Source organism: Stegostoma tigrinum, chromosome 35, assembly GCF_030684315.1.
Source record: "Stegostoma tigrinum isolate sSteTig4 chromosome 35, sSteTig4.hap1, whole genome shotgun sequence".
NCBI classification, from domain to species: domain Eukaryota; kingdom Metazoa; phylum Chordata; class Chondrichthyes; order Orectolobiformes; family Stegostomatidae; genus Stegostoma; species Stegostoma tigrinum.
The window spans coordinates 800,440-822,051 of NC_081388.1; the positions used below are offsets into that span (position 1 = coordinate 800,440).

The following is a 21,612-nucleotide window of genomic DNA, read 5'->3' on the forward strand; positions in this document are numbered from 1 at the left end:
AGGAGGTGACCAAGACAAACTGAGCTAACTGTCTGGTAAACTATTGGGTCAGAACAATGCTCTGGACTCCGAAGGGCAAAGCTATGAAGAGAAATTACAAAAACTGGCATTGTATTGTCTAGGAATTGGAATGTCAAGGAGTAATTTGATTGAAGTTTTCAAGATGTAAAGGGAACAGACATTTGGACAGGTGCATGGTTAAGAAAAGCTTAGAAAGCGTGGACGCTGGGAGGTTGTTTCCATTAGGCGGGGAGACAACGACTCGTGGGCACAGCCTTAGAATTAGAGACGTAAATTTAGAACGGAAATGAGGAGACATTTCTCCAGCCAGAGAGTGATGGGCCTGTGGAATTCATTGCCACAGAGCGCAATGGAGGCCGGGACGTTAAATGTCTTCAAGGCAGAGATTGATAATTTCTTGATCTCGCAAGGAATTAAGGGCTATGGGAAGCGTGCAGGTAAGTGGTGTTGAAATGCCCATAGGCCATGATTAAATGGCGGAGTGAATTCGACGGGCCAAATGGCCTTATTTCCACTTCTGTGTCTTATGGTCAAAAGTTAAGAGCAATATGGGCCAAACATAGGCAAATGGGGCTAATTCAGTTCAGGAAACCTGAGCAGCAGGGACAAGTTGGGCCAAAGGGTCTGTTTCTGTGCCGTATGTTTCTATGACTCTATGAAGAAATTGGAGCAGGAGTGCAGCTCAAGATCAGAGATGATCTACTGGTGTCCTCAACACTACATTCTTGCCTGTCCACCATTGCTCTCAGCTGCGTTGTTAGTTTAAAATCTGTCCCGCTGAACCCTCATCTAAATTCAATGACCCAGACTCCAGTGTTCCCTGTAAAAGGGAATTCAAAACATGGATGACCTTGTTACAGAGAGAAAAAAAAAATCCTTTCTTAAATGGGGCGGCACAGTGGCTCAGTTGCGGAGGGTGGGGGGGGGGGGGGGGGGGGGGGGGGGGCCACGGCGGCACAGTGGCTAGCACTGCAGCTTCACAGCACCAGGGACCCGGGTTCGATTCCAGCCTTGGGTAACTGTCTGTGCGGAGTTTGCACATTCTCCCTGTGTCTGCGTGGGTTTCCTCCCACAGTCCAAAGATGTGCAGGCTAGGTGGATTGGCCATGCTAAATTGTCCATAATTTTCAGGGGTGTGTGGGTTATAGGGGGAATGGCTCTGGTGGGATGCTCCAAGGGACAGTGTGGACTTGTTGGGCTGAAGGCTTTCCACACTGTGGGGAATCTAATCTAATAAAGAAAATCTCCTGCTTTTAAAAACTAGGGTCTTAGAACCCCAAAACCGAGAAGACCTTCGGACAAGAAGTCTGCAATCTATCTATTCTAATTGCAGCTTCTAGCACTTGGCTGGTTGTCTTGAATGTTCTGACATTTCAAGTGCTCATCCACATGCTTGTTAAAGGTTGAGAGGATTCCCACCTCTACTACTTTTCCACGCAGCACATTTCAGATTCCCACCATCTTCTAGTTTAAAATATTTTCCTTAAATCTGATCTAAACTTCCTGACCTTGACCTTAAGGTTATGGCCCTTCACTACTACCCTTTCTAATAAGGGAAATGGTTGCTTCTGTCATCACTATCGTCTGAACATTGGCCCCATCAAGTCCCCTGGCCTGGATTTTCTGCTGGTCAGACAGCTGATATTCTAACATAGATGGGAGTTGCATATAGGCACCCTGTGGAATCCGTATTGTAGCACATTTCGAACAAATTTTCCACAGAAATTCTACTTTCCACTAGACAATTCCCCAGTACCTGGAACCCGCTGAAAGTCGTTTAAATTGGGGACTTTGGTGCGTTCCAGTGAAATTAAGAAAATGATTTTTCAGGAAATGTTAGGGTATAAAATACACAGACTAATTCTCCAGTGATTATTCAACCATAACACAGCCCCGTCAACACCTCCCACAGACCCTGAGCTGGCAGTCTGCAGGACATTACCGTGGGGAGCAGACATCCCACCCTAATTCACACTCAAATTTCCTACTGCATCGGATGCAATCTGAGGAGATATAGCCCTGAAAGAACCAGGTTAGTTTCCTCACCCAGTATTACCACAGATCCTCAGCAAATATATATGTTGGTAGGCCTGGAGGCAAATACTATTGAATCATAGAATAGAATAGAATCATAGAATCCCTACAGTGTGGAAACAGGCCATTCGGTCCAACAAGTCCATCCTGACCCTCTGAACAGCTTCCCAATCAGACCCATACCTATCATTTCCATGTAACCCTGCATTTCCCATGGCTAACACACTTAACCTACACATCCCTGGACACTATGGGGCAATTTAGCATGGCCAATCCACCTGACCTGCACATCTTTGGACTGTGCAATGAAACCAGTTCTAAGGAAGGCTCCAAAATGTTAACTCAGATTTCTCTTCACAAATGTTGCCAGACCTGCTGAGCTTTTCCAGCAATTTCTGTTTTTGTTTCTGATTTACATCATCTGCAGTTCTTTTCGTTTTAGCACTCCATTTAATCTCACAGCCCCTCATTTTTACCCACATCGCAGAAATTATTCACCCAATTAATGTTTGCTCTGTACCCCTCCCAAAAGCTACAGGTTGTGCTTCTACCTAGATACATGTAAAATAAGTTTCCCTCTCACTGTCCCTGCTTCTTTCAATTTCAGTCTGGACCCTCTAGTTATCGACCCATTATAAATCGTTTCTCTTTGCTTACCTTATTTAAACCCTTCATGCTTCTGAAGTCCATCATTTCTGAAATTCCTTCTGTTTCTTTGTCAAAGTCTTCACGAACCCAAATTCTTCCTACATAAACTGTTCTGCCCAGAATGGACATTGTACCATTTCTGCACCAAATTTGCATTGATCAACATTTGGCACATCCTGATTTTTGTGCTCTGATCCTCTTTTCATTATGTCTAAGATCTCATGTGCTCTCTATCCATTAACCAATTTTATACACATGCGACTATTGCCCCTTTCATCCATCAGTTTTAATTTTTTTCTCAAGCCTAACATACAAATTTTAATTCCAGGAAAAATGAAATCATGTGTAGAACCGTAAAGCATGGAAGCAGATTCTTCAGTATGTAGTATTCAGCAACAAAAGGTTAAACCCGGCTTTGAACCTGCTAGAGGATAAAAAAAGTTCTTCTCACCTGTACACAATCTTGTTATCATGAAGGAATTGCAGCCCAAGAACAACACATGCAGAATAGAACCTGCAAGAAACAATTGTAAAATTAACTTTCATGCCATTTTTAATTTTTGTCACCCTTGAGCATCAAACAAGTCTGAGGCAAGATTGACTATGATCCACTGACTTTAAATATAACTCTATAACAACTTCTAGATCACAGGAAAGAGTTTTGACCTCTCAAGTGATATTTCTCCAAACACCATGAAAAATAATGTCCAGCTTCTTAATTTTTCCCACAGTGCATGGGGTTAGAGTAAAAATTGTTTGTGTAGATCATTCTCTGTGGAATGGTCTGAATTAGGAAGCCTAACACATGCTGGGGTTTAATCTCTAAGGGGATAGAATGCTGTAGGGTCATTTAATCTGGGTTAGGCCATAGTTGCCTAAACATTGCAGAGATCAAAACTCTGCACATTATAGGAAGGATATGCAGGCACTAGTAAAAGTGCAGGGATGATACCAGAGACGAGAGATTTCTTGTAACAAAAAAAAGTAGGTCAGGCTCCTTTCTCTTTTACACAGACTGAGAGGTAATGTATAAAATGCCTTAAGATTTTCCTTAATCCTGTTTGCCAAGCATATTTCATGGCCCCTTTTAGTCCTCCTAATTCTTTGTTTGAGATCTTTCCTGCTTTATTAGTATTTTTTGAGAGCTTTGCCTGTTTTCTATTCCCTAAACCCTACGTATGCCTCCCTTATCTTTTTGACTGAGCTCTCAATTTCATTTGTCATCCAAGGTTCCCAAATCATGCCATCCTTATCCTTCATTCTCACAGGAACATCACAGAGTCCAAGCAATGCAGGTACAGGCCGTTCAGGCGGTTGAGTCTGCATGTACCCTCTAAACAGTATTCCACCCAGACCCACCTCCAACACCTTATTTCCGTAACGCCGTATTTACCATGGCCAATCTACCTTGTCTGCGGGAGAAAACCGGAGCACCTCACAGAAACAGGAAGAATATGCAAATCCCACAAACACAGTCACCCAAGGCTGGAATCAAACCCAAATCTTTGGCATTGTGAGGCAGCAGTGCCAACCACTGTTCTGCCCATCCTGGTCCTGAAATCTAATCAGCTGGCTTTTAAAAGATTCCCACATACCAGATGTGGATTTAACCCTCAATCTACATTTCCCATTTCCTGCCTAATATTGTGGTAGATAACCTTCCCCCAACTTAGTACTTTCACCCAAGGACTACTTTGATCTTTTTATACATTAACAAAGAGTAGTTAGGGAAAAGGTAGGTCCACTCAAGGACAAAAAAGGAAATTTATGTATGAAGCCAGAGGATGTGGCATTCACAAAAAAGAAGGATATGGTAGATGGTGAGTCTTGGGATAGGTATGCTGATATTCTCGGGTATGTCAATGTAAAAAAGGAAGATGTGTGAGTATTTTGAAAAAGACAAATCCCCTGGACCTGATGGGATCTATCCCAGAATGCTGAGGGACGCAAATGAGGAAATTGCTGGGGAATTGTACGAAACCTTTGAATCCTCTATGGTCACAGGAGAGGTAGCAGAGGACTGCTGAAAAGCCAAAGTTGTTCTTTTGAGAACAGGGACAATCCAGAAAATTACATGCCGGTGAGCCTGACTTCAAGGCCTTTGACAAGATCCCTCATGGGAGGCTGAAGAAGAAAGAACAATGCAGGACAGGAACAGGCCCTTCAGCTCTCCAAGCCAGCGCCGACACATTTCACCCTTCCATACTAAAACTGTCTTCACTCAAGTGATCCGTATCCCTCTATTTCCTTCCTGTTCATGTATTCTTTCAGGTGCTTCTTGAATGCTGCTATCATGTCTGCTTCCACCACCTCCTCTAGTAGCACATTACAGGCACTCAACAACTTTGTTGTGAAAAACATGCCTTGCACATATCTTTCAAACTTCCTCCACACATGTTGAACCTGCGTCCCCTAGTAATTTACACTTCAACCCTCTCCACTCTAGCCATGTCATTCACAATCTTCATCAATTTCTATCAGGTTTCCCCTCAACATCCTGTGTTCCAGTAAAAACTAACTTCAGTCTGTCCAAGCTTTCTTCATAGCTAAAATCCGCCATATCAGGCAACATCCTGGTAAATGTCTTTTGTACCCTGTCCAAAGCGTCCACTTCCTTCTAGTAGTGTGATGACCAGAACTCTACACAATATTTGGCCTAAAGATCTATAAAGTTGCAGCACAACTTGCCCATCCTTATACTCAATACCCTTTCAAATGAAGGCAAGCATGTCATAGGCTTTTTCCGAATACCTTTTCTCCCTTCACTGCCACCTTCAGCGATCTGTGGATATACACACCCTGATCCCTCTGCATATCAATACTCCCAAGGGTTCTGCCATTCAGTCTATAGTTTCCGCCTGTACTTGACCTTCCAAAATACATCACCTCACATTTGTCTGGATTTAACTCCATCTGTCATGTTTCTGCCCATGACTCCAACTGAGCTATATCTTATTGTATTGTCTGACAATCCTCCTCACTATCTCAATCTTTGTATCATCAGCAAACTTACTAATTAGACCAGTCATGTTTTCTTCCAAATCATTTACGTGGACCATGAATGGCAGAAGTCCTAACGCTGATCCCTGTGGAACACCACTGGCCACAATCCTCCATTCCAAAAACCATTCTTCTATCGCTACCCTCTGTCTCCTACGACTAAGCCAGCTGAATAGCCAACTTGCCAGCTCACCCTTGAAACCATGTGACTTCACCTTTTGTACCAGTCTACCATCAGGGACCTTGTCAAAGGGCTGAGTTGGTAAAATATTTACAGAACTAGTTTAGTCACAGAAGGGAGACTAGTGGTGTGAGCATGTTTTTTTGACTAGATATCTGTGACCGGTAGTGTTCGACAGGGATCAGTGTGGGGACCCCTGTTGTTTGTAATATATATGTGATTTAGAGGTGAACGTAGATGGCCTGATTATTAAGTTTGCGGACAACACAAAGATTGGGGGAGCTGCAGGTAGTGAGGTAGATAGCCAGAGGATAGAGATAGCCCTTAAAACGCCAGCAGAGAAATGGCAAATGGAGTTTAATCTGGACAAATGTGAGATGATGAATTTGGAAGATCTAATGCAGAAGGCACGCGTACAATAAATGGCAGAACCCTTCACAGCATCAACGTACAGAGGGATCTAGGTCATATTTCCCTGAATATGGAACACAAATGGATAAGGTAAGCAAGAAGGCACATATCAAGGCTCATTTCAAGTATTGCGTACAGTTCTGGTCACCACACTACCAGACGGAACTGAAGGCTTTGGAGAGGGTACAGAAACAGTATAACATGTTTTGCCTGGTTTGGAAGGTTTAGCAATGAGGAGAGATTGGGCAAACTTGGTTTGCTTTCATTTGAACATCGAAGGATGACGGGTAACCTAATAGAAATTTACAAAATTATGAGCAGAATGGATAGGATGGATAATCTGAGTCTTTTGCCCAGGGTAGAAATATCAATTGCTATGGGACATCGGTTTAAGGTAAAAAGGTGTAAGTTTAAAGGAGATGTGAGAGGCAAACTTATTTTTAAACACAGAGGATGGTAAATGTCTGGAATGTGCTACTAAAGGAGGTGGTGGAGGTAGATATAATAGCAATACTTAAGAGACAACTTGACAGATATATGAATAGGCAGGGAATAGAGAGATTGGGACTGCATAAAGGAAAAATGTTTTTAAATTTAGGAATGCATTATGTGTCATCACAGTCTTGATGGGGTGAAGGGCCTGTTCCTGTGCTGCACCGTGTTTTGTTCTAGACGATCTAATGGAAATTAAAATGGGGATTCATAATGTAGCTGAAAAAGATGCATCACTTGTGAGGTGTCAAAAGCTGAAGCTCATCAACTTGATCATTATAAATCCACTGTACAAATCTGGAAGCATTCCCTTACTCAGACTAGTTCTTGTGTGGGACTCACTACAAGGGTGGTTGAGGTGAACATTAGGAGCAACGAAGGGAAATCCAGATATACTGGTACAATCCTCAATAGACACAGTACAGGTGGAAACTCAGAGATAGTAAGAACGGCCGATGCTGGAGTCTGAGATAACACACTGTGGAGCTGGAGGTACACAGCAGGCCAGGCAGCATCAGAGGAGCAGGAAAGCTGACATTTCGGGTTGGGACCCTTTTTCTGGAGCTTTCCTGCTCCTCTGATGCTGACTGGCCTGCTGTGTACCTCCTGCTCTGCAGGTGGAGACTATTCGCTATGTATTGCCCCTTTGAAACAGTGTCCAATTAGTGGGCGGCACGGTGGCTCAGTGGTTAGCACTGCAGCCTCACAGCACCAGGGACCCAGGTTTGATTCCAGCTTCGGGCGGCTGTCTGTGTGGAGTTTGCACATTCTTCCAGTGTTTGCATGGGTTACCTGCGGGTGCCTGGCTTCCTCCCACAGTCCAAAGATGTGCAGGCTAGGTGGATCGGCCATGTTAAATTGCCCAAAGTGTTCAGGGGTGTGTGGGTTATAGGGGGATGGGTCTGGGTGGGATGCTTCAAGGGGCGGTGTGGACTTGTTGGGCCGAAGGGTCTGTTTCCACACTGTAGGGAATCTAATCTAGTGCAATTAATCCAATTAGTGGGCTTCTTTCCTCACCACACTTCATCTATCTTCAAGTATAGATGTATTTCCCTTTCAGAAGTCATTACCTAATCTTCTTCAGGAACCACAACCATGATGCCTTTTTCTCACTCCTCATGCTGTCTCTCATTCTTTTATCAATCACTATGACCCTGTGGCCTCTGATTAGCAACCCACCTACCACTAGTAAATACTGTTCCTCATTTACTCTGTAAACAGCTTGAAGATTTTGACATTTTCTTCTTAAGTTCTTGGATGACATTTGGCACAGCGGTTACCACATTGTCCCTGTGACTGCGTGGGTTTTTGCCAGGTGCCCTGGTTCTTCCCACAATCCAAAGCTGTGCAGGTTAGGCAGAAAGGCGGTGCTAAATTGCTCCAGAGTCCAGAGATTTTTAGGCCAGGTGAATTAGCTGTCATAAACGTGCAGTTGTGGGGATAGGGTGGACAGGGGGTCTGGTGGGATGGTCTTTGACGGGTTGGTGGGCCAAACAGCCTTGTCTGCACTGTAGGGATTCTATGATTTTTTTTCTGTATTAAGGAGAACCTGTACTAGGGTTAAGGAGTACTACACTAGTCAGAGTTTAGAAAAATGAGAGTTGATCTTATCAAAACATATAAAATTCTTAGGGGGCTTAACAAGGTAGATGGTGAGAGTCTAAGTCCAGATGGCATAACCTCAGACTAAGGTTTTTCCCAGTTGGCACAGAGATGAGGAGGAAATTTCCTTTTTTAAAAGACGGGTTGAATCTGTGGAATTTCTTACTGCAGAGGCCAGTAGGGGGTTATCATTAAGTACATTGGAGGCTGAGATAGACTGACTTTTCAATCAATAATGGAATCAAGGGTTATAGAGATAAGGCAGGAAGGTGGAGGTGAAAATTATCAGATCAATCATGAATAGCAGAGTGGACTCCATGTGTTGAACAGCCTACTCCAGCTCCTTATCTTTTGGCCTACTCCTGTGTTCTCGACAAACTTTGAAATTATGCTGTGCATAATCATTCGCAAATCATATATATCAAAAATTATGGAGAAGGAGAGATGAAGCTTAAGAGGAGATTTGATCAGTTTTCAAAACCATGACGGATGTACACAAAATAGACAGACAGAAACTGTCCCTGATAGACGTAAAGCATTTTGCAAAAAAAGTATGTACGATGTGGGCAAGAACTTTTTCACAAAATAAGTGCTTTGATCTGGAATGCACTATCTGGAAACATGTTGGAGCATTGCTGAATTGAGACATTTGAAAAGGCATTGTCTAATTATTTAAATAGAAATGTGTGAGATTATTGACAAAGTGCTGGTGAATGGCACCAAGTCATGATGGACGTTCAGAGAACTACTACAAACACGATAGGCTAAATGGATCTTTCCACTGTAACAATTCTGTGAGAAAGGTAATGTTGATAAGCATTTGACAAAGTGTGCTAGGAACGTGAAGCTTAATTAGAATATGCAACTTTCTGAGATGCAAATTCTATCCAGTTCCTAGAGATATCTGTGATCATTAGGTGAGTCCATAAGACACATAAAATTGGAAACAACAAAATGTGGAGCTGGAGAAACGCAGCACACCAGGCAACATCAGAGGAACAGGAAAGCTGACGTTTCGGGTCTGGATCCTTCTTCAGAAATGGGGAGGGGGAGGGGAAACTCAGAAATAAATAGAGAGAGGAGGGATGGGGCTGGGGAAGGTTGGTGGGATGGTGATAGGTGAGCATGTAGACAGTGGTCAGGATTGGTCAGTAACTTGGGAGGAGCGGATAGGTGGAAGAAAAGATGGACAGGTTGTGTCTGGTCAAGGAGGTGGGGATGAGAGGGAGGGTTGATCATGGGATGAGGCCTGGGGTGGCAAGATTTTGAAACTGGTAAAATCCATGTTTAGGCCATCAGGCTGTAGACTCCCAATGCAGAATATGAGGTGCTGCTCGTCTAGTCTGCGGGTGGTGTTATTGTGACAATGGAGGAGGCCCAGGATGGATACGTAACCCAGGGAGTGGGAGGGGGAGTTAAAATGTTTTGTGACCAGAACTGCTGTTGTTTGTCACATATAGCGCGCAGATGCTCTACAAAACAGATTCCGTGTCTCTGCTTGGTGTCAACAATGCAGAGGAGGCCACAATGGGTGCAGTGGATGCAGTAGAACAAACTGACAGATGTGCAGGTGAACCCATGACTGATGTCGAAGGTTTATTTTTTGCCTTGAATGGAGGTGAGGGTGGAGGTTTAGTGGCAGGTGTAGCACTTGCTGCGGTTGCAACCACTCTCACCTCACTGACCATTCCTGACCACTGCCTACATGTACTCACCTATCACCATCCCAAATACCTGCCCCAGCCCTACCACTCCTCTCTCTATTTAGTGATAAGCTCCCCTTCCCCTCCAAGTTCTGAAGAAGGGTCCCTTCTTCAGTTTTCCTGCTCCTCTGATGCTGCCTGGCCTGCTGTGTTCTTCCAGCTCCACACATTGCTATCTCTGACTCCAGCATCTGCAGTTCTTGCTATGTCGCATGAAATTGAAAAGATATTTGTCACTAAAAACTGGGACTTGAGACCTCTACTGGTGACACAGAACCATAACATGGGGAAACATGTATACCATGCAATCACATCCTGCTATTAACGGAGGTGACGGAGAGAGAACACTGGGGTAGGAGGGTGGGGATGGGAATAAGGCAGTCGGAGTTGGGTGGGGAAAAGCAGGGGGTAGAGGGGTTGGGTCAAGAGAGGTGACAGGTGGGAGTTGGGAGGAGAGGGTTAGGAGAAGAAGTCAGGGAAGCTAGTCCAGGAGATTAAATCACTTGGCATCTGCTGTGAGTTGGTACAAAGAACAAAGAACAAAGAAAATTACAGTACAGGAACAGGCCCTTCGGCCTTCCAAATCTGCGCAGATCGAGCTATTAGATATTAGATTCCGTACAGTGTGGAAACAGGACCTTCGGCCCAACAAATCCACACCGCCCCTTGAAGCATCCCACCCAGATCCATCCCCATGTAACCCACAAGGCCCTGAACACTACGGGCAATTTAGCATGGCCGATCCATCTAGCCTGCACATCTTTGGTCTGTGGGAGGAAACCCACGCAGACACGGGGAGAATGTGCAAACTCCACACAGACAGTCGCCCAAGGTTGGAATCGAACCCGGGTCCCTGGTGCTGTGAGGCTGCAGTGCTAACCACTGAGCCACCGTACCACCCAGATCCACTGTCTAAACCTGTCATCTATTTTCTAAAGGTATGCATCCCTTTGCTCCCTGCCCATCCATATACCTGTCCAGATACATCTTAAAAGACACTACTGTGTCTGCGTCTACCACCTCCGCTGGCAACGCGATCCAGGCACCCACCACCCTCTTCGTAAAGAACTTTCCATGCATATCTCCCATAAACTTTCCTCCTCTCACTTTGAACTCATGACCCCTAGTAATTGAGTCCCCCACTCTGGGAAAAAGCTTCTTGCTATTCAACCTGTCTATACCCCTCATGATTTTGTAGACCTCAATCAGGTCCCCCATCAAGCTCTGTCTTTCTAATGAAAATAATCCTAATCTTCTCAACCTTTCTTCATAGCTAGCACCCTACATACCAGGCAACATCCTGGTGAACCTCCTCTGTAAAGTGGATGCAAAATTAGCTTTGTCTTAGAAAACAGATGGTATTTATGGAGGACTGTTTGTTTAACAGATATTCCGTGGCCAGTGGTGTTCCACAATGATCAGTCCTGGCAACTCTGTTCTTTGTAATCTATACAGACGAAAATGTAGGTAGTCCAATTTGTAGGTTTGCAGATGGCATGAAAATTGGTAGAGTTACAGACGGTGAGGAAGGTTATCAAGGAATATAGCAGTATATTAATCAGTTGGAAAGTTGGGCAGAGAAATGGCAGTGTAATTTAATCTGGACAAGTGCGAGGCGTTGCATTTTGGAAGGTCAAATACATGAGAAGGTAGTCAGTAAATGGCAGGACCCTAAGAAGAACTGATATACAAAGGGATCTTGGACTACAAGTTTGTAGCTCCCTAAAAGTGGCTACACAAGTGGATAAGGTGGTGAAAATTTCATAAAACATGCTTGCTTTCTTCAGTCTGAGCACTGAGTATAAAAGTTGGCAAGTTATGTTGCAGCTGTAAAAAAAAACTTTAGTTATGCCACATTTGGAATATTGTGTACAGTTCTGGTTGCCACACTACCAGCAGGATATAGAGGCTTTGGAGAGGGGACAGAAATAGCTTACTAGAACGGGGTTTTAACTGAAAGATGGTAAGAACTGCCGATGCTGGAGTCTGAGATAACGCAGTGTGAAGCAGGAGGTACAAAGGGAGGGGAAAGCTGACGTTTCAGGTCAGGATCCTTCAGAAGATCCAGTGTTATCTTAGTTTACTAGAATGTTACCTGGTTTGGACAGTATTAGCTATAAGGAGAGGCTGGATAAATTTGGGTTGTTTTCGCTAGAGCATCAGAAGCTGAGAGTGCACAGACATATATGAGATTATGAGGACTGTGGATAGGATGGATAGTCGGACTCTTTTTCCCAGAGTAGAAATGTCAGATACAAGTGGGAAAATTTAAAGGATATGTGCATCATGTGTTTTCTTTACAGCGGGTAGTAGATACCTGGAACGGTAGGGAAGAAGGAGAAGACAACAGGGTGATGCAGGTGAAGAGAACAAGGACGGGGAGTGGAAGGAGAAGAGAACGGCGGTGGAGGAGAAGAGAATAGAGAGGGGTGGAAGGAAGGGGAAATGAAGGTGGTGGTGAGAAAGAGAACGGGGTGGTGGGGACGAGAAAGTCAGAGGCAAGTGAAGGGAAGGTCGGGGTAGGTGAAAAGAATTTAGTGGGTTGCTGTGGGGTCACAGTTGAGAAAGGGGCAGCGTGAGATGAGTAATAGGGTGTGGAAGGAAAACAACAGATGTCAAAAGGCTGGGGGAGAAAGGGAATGGACTAGGGGTGGATAGTAGGGGGAGGAAGAGAACAGATTGTAGAGGCAGTGACAATAAGTGCCTTTAAGTGGGATTTGTTCCAACTCATTTCTCTTGAAGAGGAGCTTTGTCATCCTGGCACCAAGGTGTCTGCTCCATGGACAGTAGAGTACTCAACTTTGTGTTTTTTTTAATTAGACAGAAAAGCATATTTCTTTCAGTCTTTCATTCTGCTGGACAAGAGTTATAACATAACATGTGAGCAAATCCTCAACCGCCACTTTATTCATAAGGCCACTTTCTCCGTCAGTTAGCAATCCCAACCTCCTCAACCATAAGTTCTTATGAAATAGAAACAGAGAAGGGCAGAGTAACTTGTAGTTGATCCTCCAGTTAATAAGATTGTGGCTGATCTAACTGTCAGCCTGAACGTCCCTTTCTCATTGGCCTCTAATGACTCTCGACTACCTTGTTGATCAAAAATCTAATCAGCCCAGAATATATACAATGACCCAGTCTCCGCTATTCTTTGTAGCAGACAATCCCACAGTTCGATGATCCTCCCATTCTTCATCTCTGCCTTAAATGGGATAATCCTAATTTTGAAACGGAACTCCCAAGTTCAAGATTCCCTCATAAAGGGAAAACAACCTTTCAACATTCACCCTATCTAGCCCCTCTCATTCGTCTTAACTCCAATCAGGATAGGCCCAACTTCTCAGCATATCCTTATAAGAAAATGCCTTCACCTCAGGATCTGCTCAGTGAAACTTCTAAAATATTTCCCATACAAATATAATGCTTATACTGAATCTTGCCGGATATTTTCTGAAATTCCACAAACCACATCCACCACATCATCTCCCATGTTTTGCTGATCTGATAGATTGCTTTGAAAGGGTCTCTTTCTTCATACAATGCCCTGACACATATATTGACCTTACCTGGTCTTACCTTATCTTACCTTATACAGTCACTGACTTTCCTTCTCCTGATGTAAAACTAATCAGTTGATGGGCTCTGGTCTTGTCACATTTATAAATAATTATTGTTTTCAGGAAATAGGATGTAAGAGTAAATGTAGACTATTGACGCCTTTCAGCCTGTTCCATCATTCTACCTAATCATTATCTTACTATCACTTGGTTGCATTATCATTGATCAAAGAAGTGTACACAGACATCATATTAGTCAAAAACAATAACCTAACTTTCTAATTTCAATTACCAGCGTTTGGCCCACAGCTTTGTATTTCTTGGCATCACAAGTCCACATCTAAATATTTTTTATAGGAGGGTTTCTGCTTCTACCACCCTTACTGGAGTGAGTTCCAGATTTCATCTACCCCACCCGCAGGGTGAAAAAGCTTTTTCACACATCTCCAGAGTCATACAGCATGGAAACAGACCATTTAGTCCAACTTGGCCATGCCAACCAGACTTCCCAAACTAAACTAGTCCCATTTGCCTTCATCTGGCCTACATCCCTCTAAGCCTTTCCTATTCATGCACCTGTCCAAATGCGTTTTAAATGTTGTAGCTGCATTCAGCTTCGATCACTTCCTCTAGCAGTTCACTCCTTATATGCACCACCCTCTCTGCAGAAAAAATTGCTCCTTGGGTCCCTTTTAAAACTTTCCCCTCTCACCTTAAATCTACGCCCTCTAGTTTTGAATTCTCCTACCCGAAGGAAAGGCCTTTGCTAATCACCTTAACTATTCGTATCCAGTTTGAGGCATCAATCTGGGAACAGTGTAAAGACTTTAGAAGAGACGTAGAGAACTCTATAGAAACTGTACAGTGCCAAGAAGTACAAATGCTGGAATGTCCCTTTAGGTTCAATTGTAGATTGCTGCAACTTGAATTTCAACACAGCCAAGCCAATTTGCACAACTTACAGGACAATCTGTATGCGTGTTGTTAAATATTTTATACAGATATATTACATACGTTTCACTATTTGCAATCGCTGATGGCAAAGATAAAAATTACTTCGGCTACCCTTCGGGAGGGAATCATGCAACTATGTCTAATTTAGAACGTAACAGCATTAACTACATGAAACTATTTGATTGTTTCAGCATCGTAAGTTAATAAGACTAAAAATAAAATTATCTAAATGCAGTAAACAAAGAAACATTGCGTAAGAGTGCTATAATACTTTTTGAGTGATGTTGTTCAATTTATTTGATCTTTCAACAAACCACTCTAGAGTTGGAATAACAACTGGGATTTGTCTTTAGAACACTTGCAGGTCACCTGAATAACTACCGATACGACAGGGAGGGAGAATCTGAGTTCCTCAATTAGTTGCACAATTCTGCAATTCTGGCATGTAACTGTACATCAAGATAGCCTGACAGTACAGTGTCGCTGGCATTTTAAAATGGGTTAATAAGGCAGATAAACATATCTTTAGTAAATGCAAGGGATTAAGGGGCCAGTTTGTGAAATGTGCACCTCTATGACTTGCTGGAGACAGACATGCTTCTCCAGGGGAGGTGGCGTGGAGCTGGTGGTGGGCTTTGAAAGCTCCTACCACAGGTAGGGCTTTGTAGCATAGTAAAAGATTTGAATCAGAGGACTTGTCTTTAGGATGTCTGACATGCTCCAAACTCAGTGCCTTCATCACTCCCTTTCTAAATCCCTGGTGGAAGTGCCTTGTGGTATTATCGCTGGACTATTAATTCAGACACCCCAGATAATGTCCTGGGGGCCTGGATTCGAATCCTGCCATGGCAGATAGTGGAAACTGAACTGAATAAAATTTGGAATGAATGATGATCTTGAAAGCAGTGTTGATTAACAGAAATACCTATTTGGTTCATTAATGTCCTTTAGGGAAGGAAATCTGCTGTTCTTATCTCGTCTGGCCTAAATATGACTTCAGACCCACATGAATGAGGTTGGCTCTTAACTGTCCTCGGGGTAATCAGGATGGACAATGAATGCTGACTTGGCCAGTGACACCCACATTTCATGAATGAGAACAGAAGTCTGGGAGACTGGATTGGGGAAGAGTTTTCTGTACAGAGCTGAAAGAATGCTTTCATTAACTTATATGTTATACATGAACTGACGTCTTCACTCCAGCAAGGCTGATCAGAGGAAGGATAATTAATTTATTTCCTTCGAGCATTGCACACAGATATAGATAGACTATCCATGTTGATATGGTCAATTTCCCATTTTTATGCAAGGTTTTGTAAATATTCAAACATTGCTAAAATTCCCTACTAATGGGTAATTTCAAATGTACTGCACATATTACTCGGCAGAACTTGGATTAAAAAAAAAGTTAGCTCCCTTGATTAGGAGAGTTGGATAGGTATCAGTCCTTCCTCCCGACCAAGTGACTATCTCTGTCTCAGTGTCCATTACAGATTTGGTGCAAACTTCTTCAGAGGTTATATCTAGGCAGATACCAAATACTGATGTGGTTCCCAGTGTCTCAGCTCTTTGGAATTATTATGTTCTTATATTTCCGTCATGTGTGGTTTTGATGTTGATAAATATACTCTGATTTGGAGATCTCACTCAATATAAACAATTTTGTTTTAATAAAATCAGCAGTGACTTCCATCAGAAACTTCTTTCACGGTGTATTTCAACATTTTGTCTTATCTCACGTTTCAGCTAGTGAAAATAAAGAGTGAGACTCATTTATATTTGAAATGGCTTACTCTAAATCCCCTTGTGAACAATACACTTGTATAATTTCAACCAATAGTTAACTAGATATTTTAATTACCTACCATGGTATTTTATCAAAGGTAACATAACAGCTATAGACCATCATTTGACCCATTTTAGTTGAAATATCTCCTCTAAACTTTTCTCCCCTTACCCTAAATCTATGTGCCCTTGTCACTGATCCCTCCAAAGGGGAAAGTTTCTTCCTGTCTAGGCTATCTATGCCCCTCATAACACCATACATCTCAATCACATCCCCCATCAATCTCTACTGCTCCAAGGAAAACAGTCCCAGTCTGTCTAACCTCTCTAACCTCTCTTCATAACTACAACTGTCCAGTACAGGCAACATCTTGGTAAGTCTCTGCACCCTCTCCAGAACTATCAAATCCCTTGTATAATATCTATTTTAAAATTGCAGACAACTCTCTAGCTGTGACCTAATCAACATTTTATACAGTCCAAGCATTACCTCCTTGTTCCTAAATTCTATGCTTTGACTATTAAAAGTAAATATCCAAAATGCCTTCCTAATCACTTTATCCACCTGTCCTCATACATTAAAGGGCCAGTGTACATGCAGACCAAGATCCCTCTGATCCTCAGTGCATCCCAGCATCCTACAGTTCATCATGTATTCCCCTGTTTTGTTTGTCCTGCACAAGCGCATTTATCCCTGGAGATCATTAGTTGCCAGAAATCTAACAACCTGTCTTGAACCTGCTCAATAACAGAACTTCAATAGCCCTATGAGGTAGAGAATTTCAAAGATTCACCAACACAGGGGAAACATTTACCCTGTCAGTCCATGTTAAGAATTTTTAATGTTTCAAAGATGTTATTTAACTTTTCCTATCAAATATGTATATGTCTCTTAAGATGATACCCATAAACTCTGAGGAACAGAAATTGTTTGATATCAAGCCAGAGCAAAGGAGGCGATTTGACACATGTGCCAGCTCTGAAAAACACTCACCAGTTACTCCAACACCTGGCCCATTGCCTGACAGCTTTTTCTCCATTTTTATTAGAAATTCATTTCCTTTTTGAAAATTTTGAATGAACCTGCTTCCTCTGTCTCTCAGAGGACTGTAACAAATAGCCAAAGTACAAATGTCAATACAGTGCGGAGTTGGAGGAACACAGTAGGTCAGGCAGCATCAGAGTGTAAATCCAAAACGTTGACCTTCCTGCTCCTCCAACACTGCCTGACCTACTGTGTTCCTCCAACTCCACACTGCATTGACTCTAACTCCGACATCTGCAGTTCTTGCTAGAGACAAGTGAAAAAAGAACTGACTTACTCTGCTGCTACTGCCATTCAGCACAAATCTGTTTCTGCTGGTCACCACCTCATGCACTCTTCCATACCCCTGGAAACATCCTCTTCAGCCTTTTTACTTTAAATATACCACCATCACTTTGAATGCCTCTATTAAATCTCCCCTTAGCATTTTATGCTTTTGTGAAAACAACTGCAATTTCTATGTAATTTCAAGATAATGGAAACCTCTCATCCCTGGCACCATTCTCTTCACCTTCTCCACAGCCCTGACATTGCTTTTGAGGCATAGTGATCAGAAATGGTTACGATATTCAGGCTGAGGCCTAACCAGTGATTTATAAATATTTTTTGTTTTTGTTCTTGATGCAGCTATTCATAAGCCATAGAATCACCTTCGAAAAACAATCAGCTCCAGATCTACGAGGAAAATTCAGCATCAGGAGAGGATAAAGGACAGCATGAAGACAAGAAACACTGAGCTTCTTTTCAAACAGCATGCTGAATTTGAAAAAAAATCAGAGTGCCATCATAGGAAAGTGGTAAGCTGATTGACTGGTGACCAAATGACATGTGACTGTATTTAAATAGCTGAAGCTAAAAGAAATGTATTTATTGGGGAAAAAAATTATTGATTATCCGTATCCAGATCTGTTCTAATCTAAATGCAAACTTAAAACATGTCAGGACAGGGCAGCTGAGCAGAATGTGTAGCTGTCACATGCGGAATGTCCTAGCTGCTGCTAGTGTTTGACATGACCACAAGTGCAGGAACTGCTCCCAGCTGCAGAAGCTGGAGCTCTGGGTTTCAGAGCTTGAGCTGTGGCTGGAAACACTGTGCTGCAAAGCTGAGAGTTATGTGGATAGCATGCTACGATGATGCCATGGCTTGAAGAGGTCTATTCTGTCCTTTTCTTTTGAAAAAAGGTATTAAGACAGATGTACTGATATGCCCATTGAAAAACTGTAAAGTAAACAGCTTGTGAGACCTTTGGTGATTTTTTTAAATAAGTTGGAACAATAGAAGCAGCATCAATGGGTGTGGTCAAGCTAAAAACTCTAGTTCTCTTCCTGCTGCTGAAGTTGCATATGAGACTATTTGTTTTCTGAATTTGCATCTTGCCCAGGGTATTACTATATTGGAACAATTACTGTTTAGTAGCTAACTAATCTAATATTCTATTACGTTTTCCAATAGAGTTATAGCTAAGCCAATTAATTTTCTTTATGTTTTCTTCTGTTGTATTTTAACAAGGGTGTATCATTACTTTATGTTTTGCTTGATGTTGAGTAGTTTGACCAATCAAATTACATTTGGAATGCAACACTTTACACTTACCTTGAAAATTAGAAAACATTACGGCATGGATTATCACCCTAATATATTTTGGGAGGGTCTGGTTGATCCATAAAAACATTTAAAGAGGTGGTCACAGTGCAGCTCAAGGGACTAGAGGGAAGAAGGGAATGGGTGATCCAGACAGTCCAAAAGGAACAAATGCGTAGTACAGGAATTCCCTAAGGTTCCATTCACTAAGTGGTATTCCAGTTTGAAAGCTGATGAGGGTGATAGTATCTTAGGGAATGCAGTCAGAGCTAAGCTTCTGGCAACACAGGTGGCTTGACTGTAGCAAAGGGGGTGGGGTAGTAGTGAAGAAGAAAGGAATAGTGGAAGTGATAGGGAATTCTTTAATCAGTAGAACAGACAGGAGTTTCTGCGGTTGAAGATGTGACTCCAGGGTACTGTGCTACCAGCCTCGTGCCAGGTTCAAGGATGTCACTGAACGGCCACACGGCATCCTAAAAGGGGAAGGTGATGAGTTAGAGGTCATGGTATATGTGGGTACCACGATATGGGCAAAATGAGGAATTAGGTCTCTATCAAGAATTCAGGGAGCTTGGCAGTAGATTAAAAAGCAGGACCTCTGTGGTCATAATGTCTGGTTTACTCCTGGTGGCACATGCCAGCAAGTATAGAAAGAGGAAAATAGGACAGATGAATGGCTCAAGAGTTGGTGTGGGGGGCTTATTTAACATTCTTGGATCACTGGGACAGTTTCTGGGAAAGGTGGGACATGTACAAAAGGGATAGTCTGCAGGGCGGTTTACTTGTGTTGTTGGGAAGAGCCTACAGAATATTGAAGAAATGGAGGCACATCATGCTACAGCAAAGGAAGCAACTCATAGTGAGTTCAGCTGAATTGAGTGCGAATACAGTAAGGCAAGGCTGGATGGTCTTTGCTTTAATGCTCTGAGTGTAACAGGTAAAACTGATTAGTTAAAGGTGTGGACTGACACATAGATGTGTGAAATTGTTGCCATCACAGAAACATGGTTAAGAGAAGGGGAGCTCTGGCAACTCAACGTTCCAGGATATAGGTTCCCAAAGGTAAGACAGAGGAGGGTGTATAAAGGGTGATGGCGTAGCACTATTTTAAGAAGTCAATTACTGAAAAAAGGAGAGATATATACCTTAAAAGAGTCTTCAAACAAAGCTTTGTGGGTAGAATTTAGGATTATTAAAGAGTCAATCACATTACTGAAGTCAGTGGGAAGTAGAGGAGCAAATTTGCAGATAGTTCATTGAGGTGTACAAGAGTAATAATTGGGCAATTATATTGAGCAAGTTAGACGATACAAATTTATGTTGGGCAAGTTGTAGTGTTAATCTCTTCCTGCTGCTGATTTCTTGAAATGTACCCAGGGAGTTTTATGTATCAATGTGCAGAAGACCCAACAAGGGATGATGCATCCCTGTGTGGTGCAGTGGAGGGAGGGGACGAACCCACCAGCCCAGTTCGTCCCCTCCCCCCACTGCACCACACAACAAGCCCAGCTCTTCCCCTCCCCCCACTGCATCCCAAAACCAGTCCAACCTGTCTCTGCCTCCCTAACCTGTTCTTCCTCTCACCCATCCCTTCCTCCCACCCCAAGCCGCACCTCCATCTCCTACCTACTAACCTCATCCCACCTCCTTGACCTGTCCGTCTTCCCTGGACTGACCTATCCACTCCCTACCTCCCCACCTGCACTCTCCTCTCCACCTATCTTCTTTTCTCTCCAACTTTGGTCCGCCTCCCCCTCTCTCCCTATTTATTCCAGAACCCTCACCCCATCCCCCTCTCTGATGAAGGGTCTAGGCTCAAAACGTCAGCTTTTGTGCTCCTGAGATGCTGCTGGGCCTGCTGTGTTCATCCAGCCTCACATTTTATTATCTTGGATTCTCCAGCATCTGCAGTTCCCATTATCTCCGATTGGAAAAGCATGGGTTAATTAGGGATAGTCAGCATGGTTTTGTCAGAGAAAGGTTATGCTTGACAAACTTGTTGAAATTTTTCAAAAATGTGGTATGTGGATGAGGGAAGTTCTATGGAGGTAGTTTATATGGAGACTGATTGAGAAGGTTAAAGCACATGGAATTCAGGAAAATTTGACAAGATGAATCAGAAATTGCCTTAATAATAGGGCACAAAAGGTAGTTGTAGAAGGCTGGTTAACTGACTGGAGGCCAATATCCAGCAATGTATTGCAAAAATAAGTACTGGGACCCTTATTGTGTGTTACATACATAAATGATAGAGATGAAAATGTGGGGGAAAATGTTAAGCAAATGAAACTGAGGTTGGTATGGTGTTTAGTCAAGTAGATGGTTCTAAGTTATATGAAGATATAAATGTGTTGGTTGGAACAGCAGAACAGTGGCAGACGGTATGTAACCCCAATATATGCGAGGCGGTGCACTTCGGAGGAAACAGGATGGAGTATTTAATGAATGACAGGATATTGAGTAGCTCAGAGGAACAGAGGGATCTTGAGGTAATTATGTACTGATCCCTGAAGTTAGCAGAGCACATGAATAAGTCGGTTAAGAACACATATGGGACACTTGTTTTCATCAGTCAGGGCATGGAGTAAAACAGCAAG

General features: G+C 42.8%; 1 protein-coding gene across 2 annotated transcripts in view; it reads right to left on the reverse strand.

The window, feature by feature from the left end:
- The window catches only part of pkn1a (protein kinase N1a), a 262,380-nt gene that overhangs the window by 35,464 nt on the left and 205,304 nt on the right, over positions 1-21,612 (reverse strand). For both annotated transcript variants that reach the window (XM_059639870.1, XM_059639869.1), the window contains one exon: positions 3,155-3,217. In XM_059639870.1, coding sequence (XP_059495853.1) covers positions 3,155-3,217 — 63 coding nt within the window. The remainder of the gene's footprint in view (positions 1-3,154; positions 3,218-21,612) is intronic.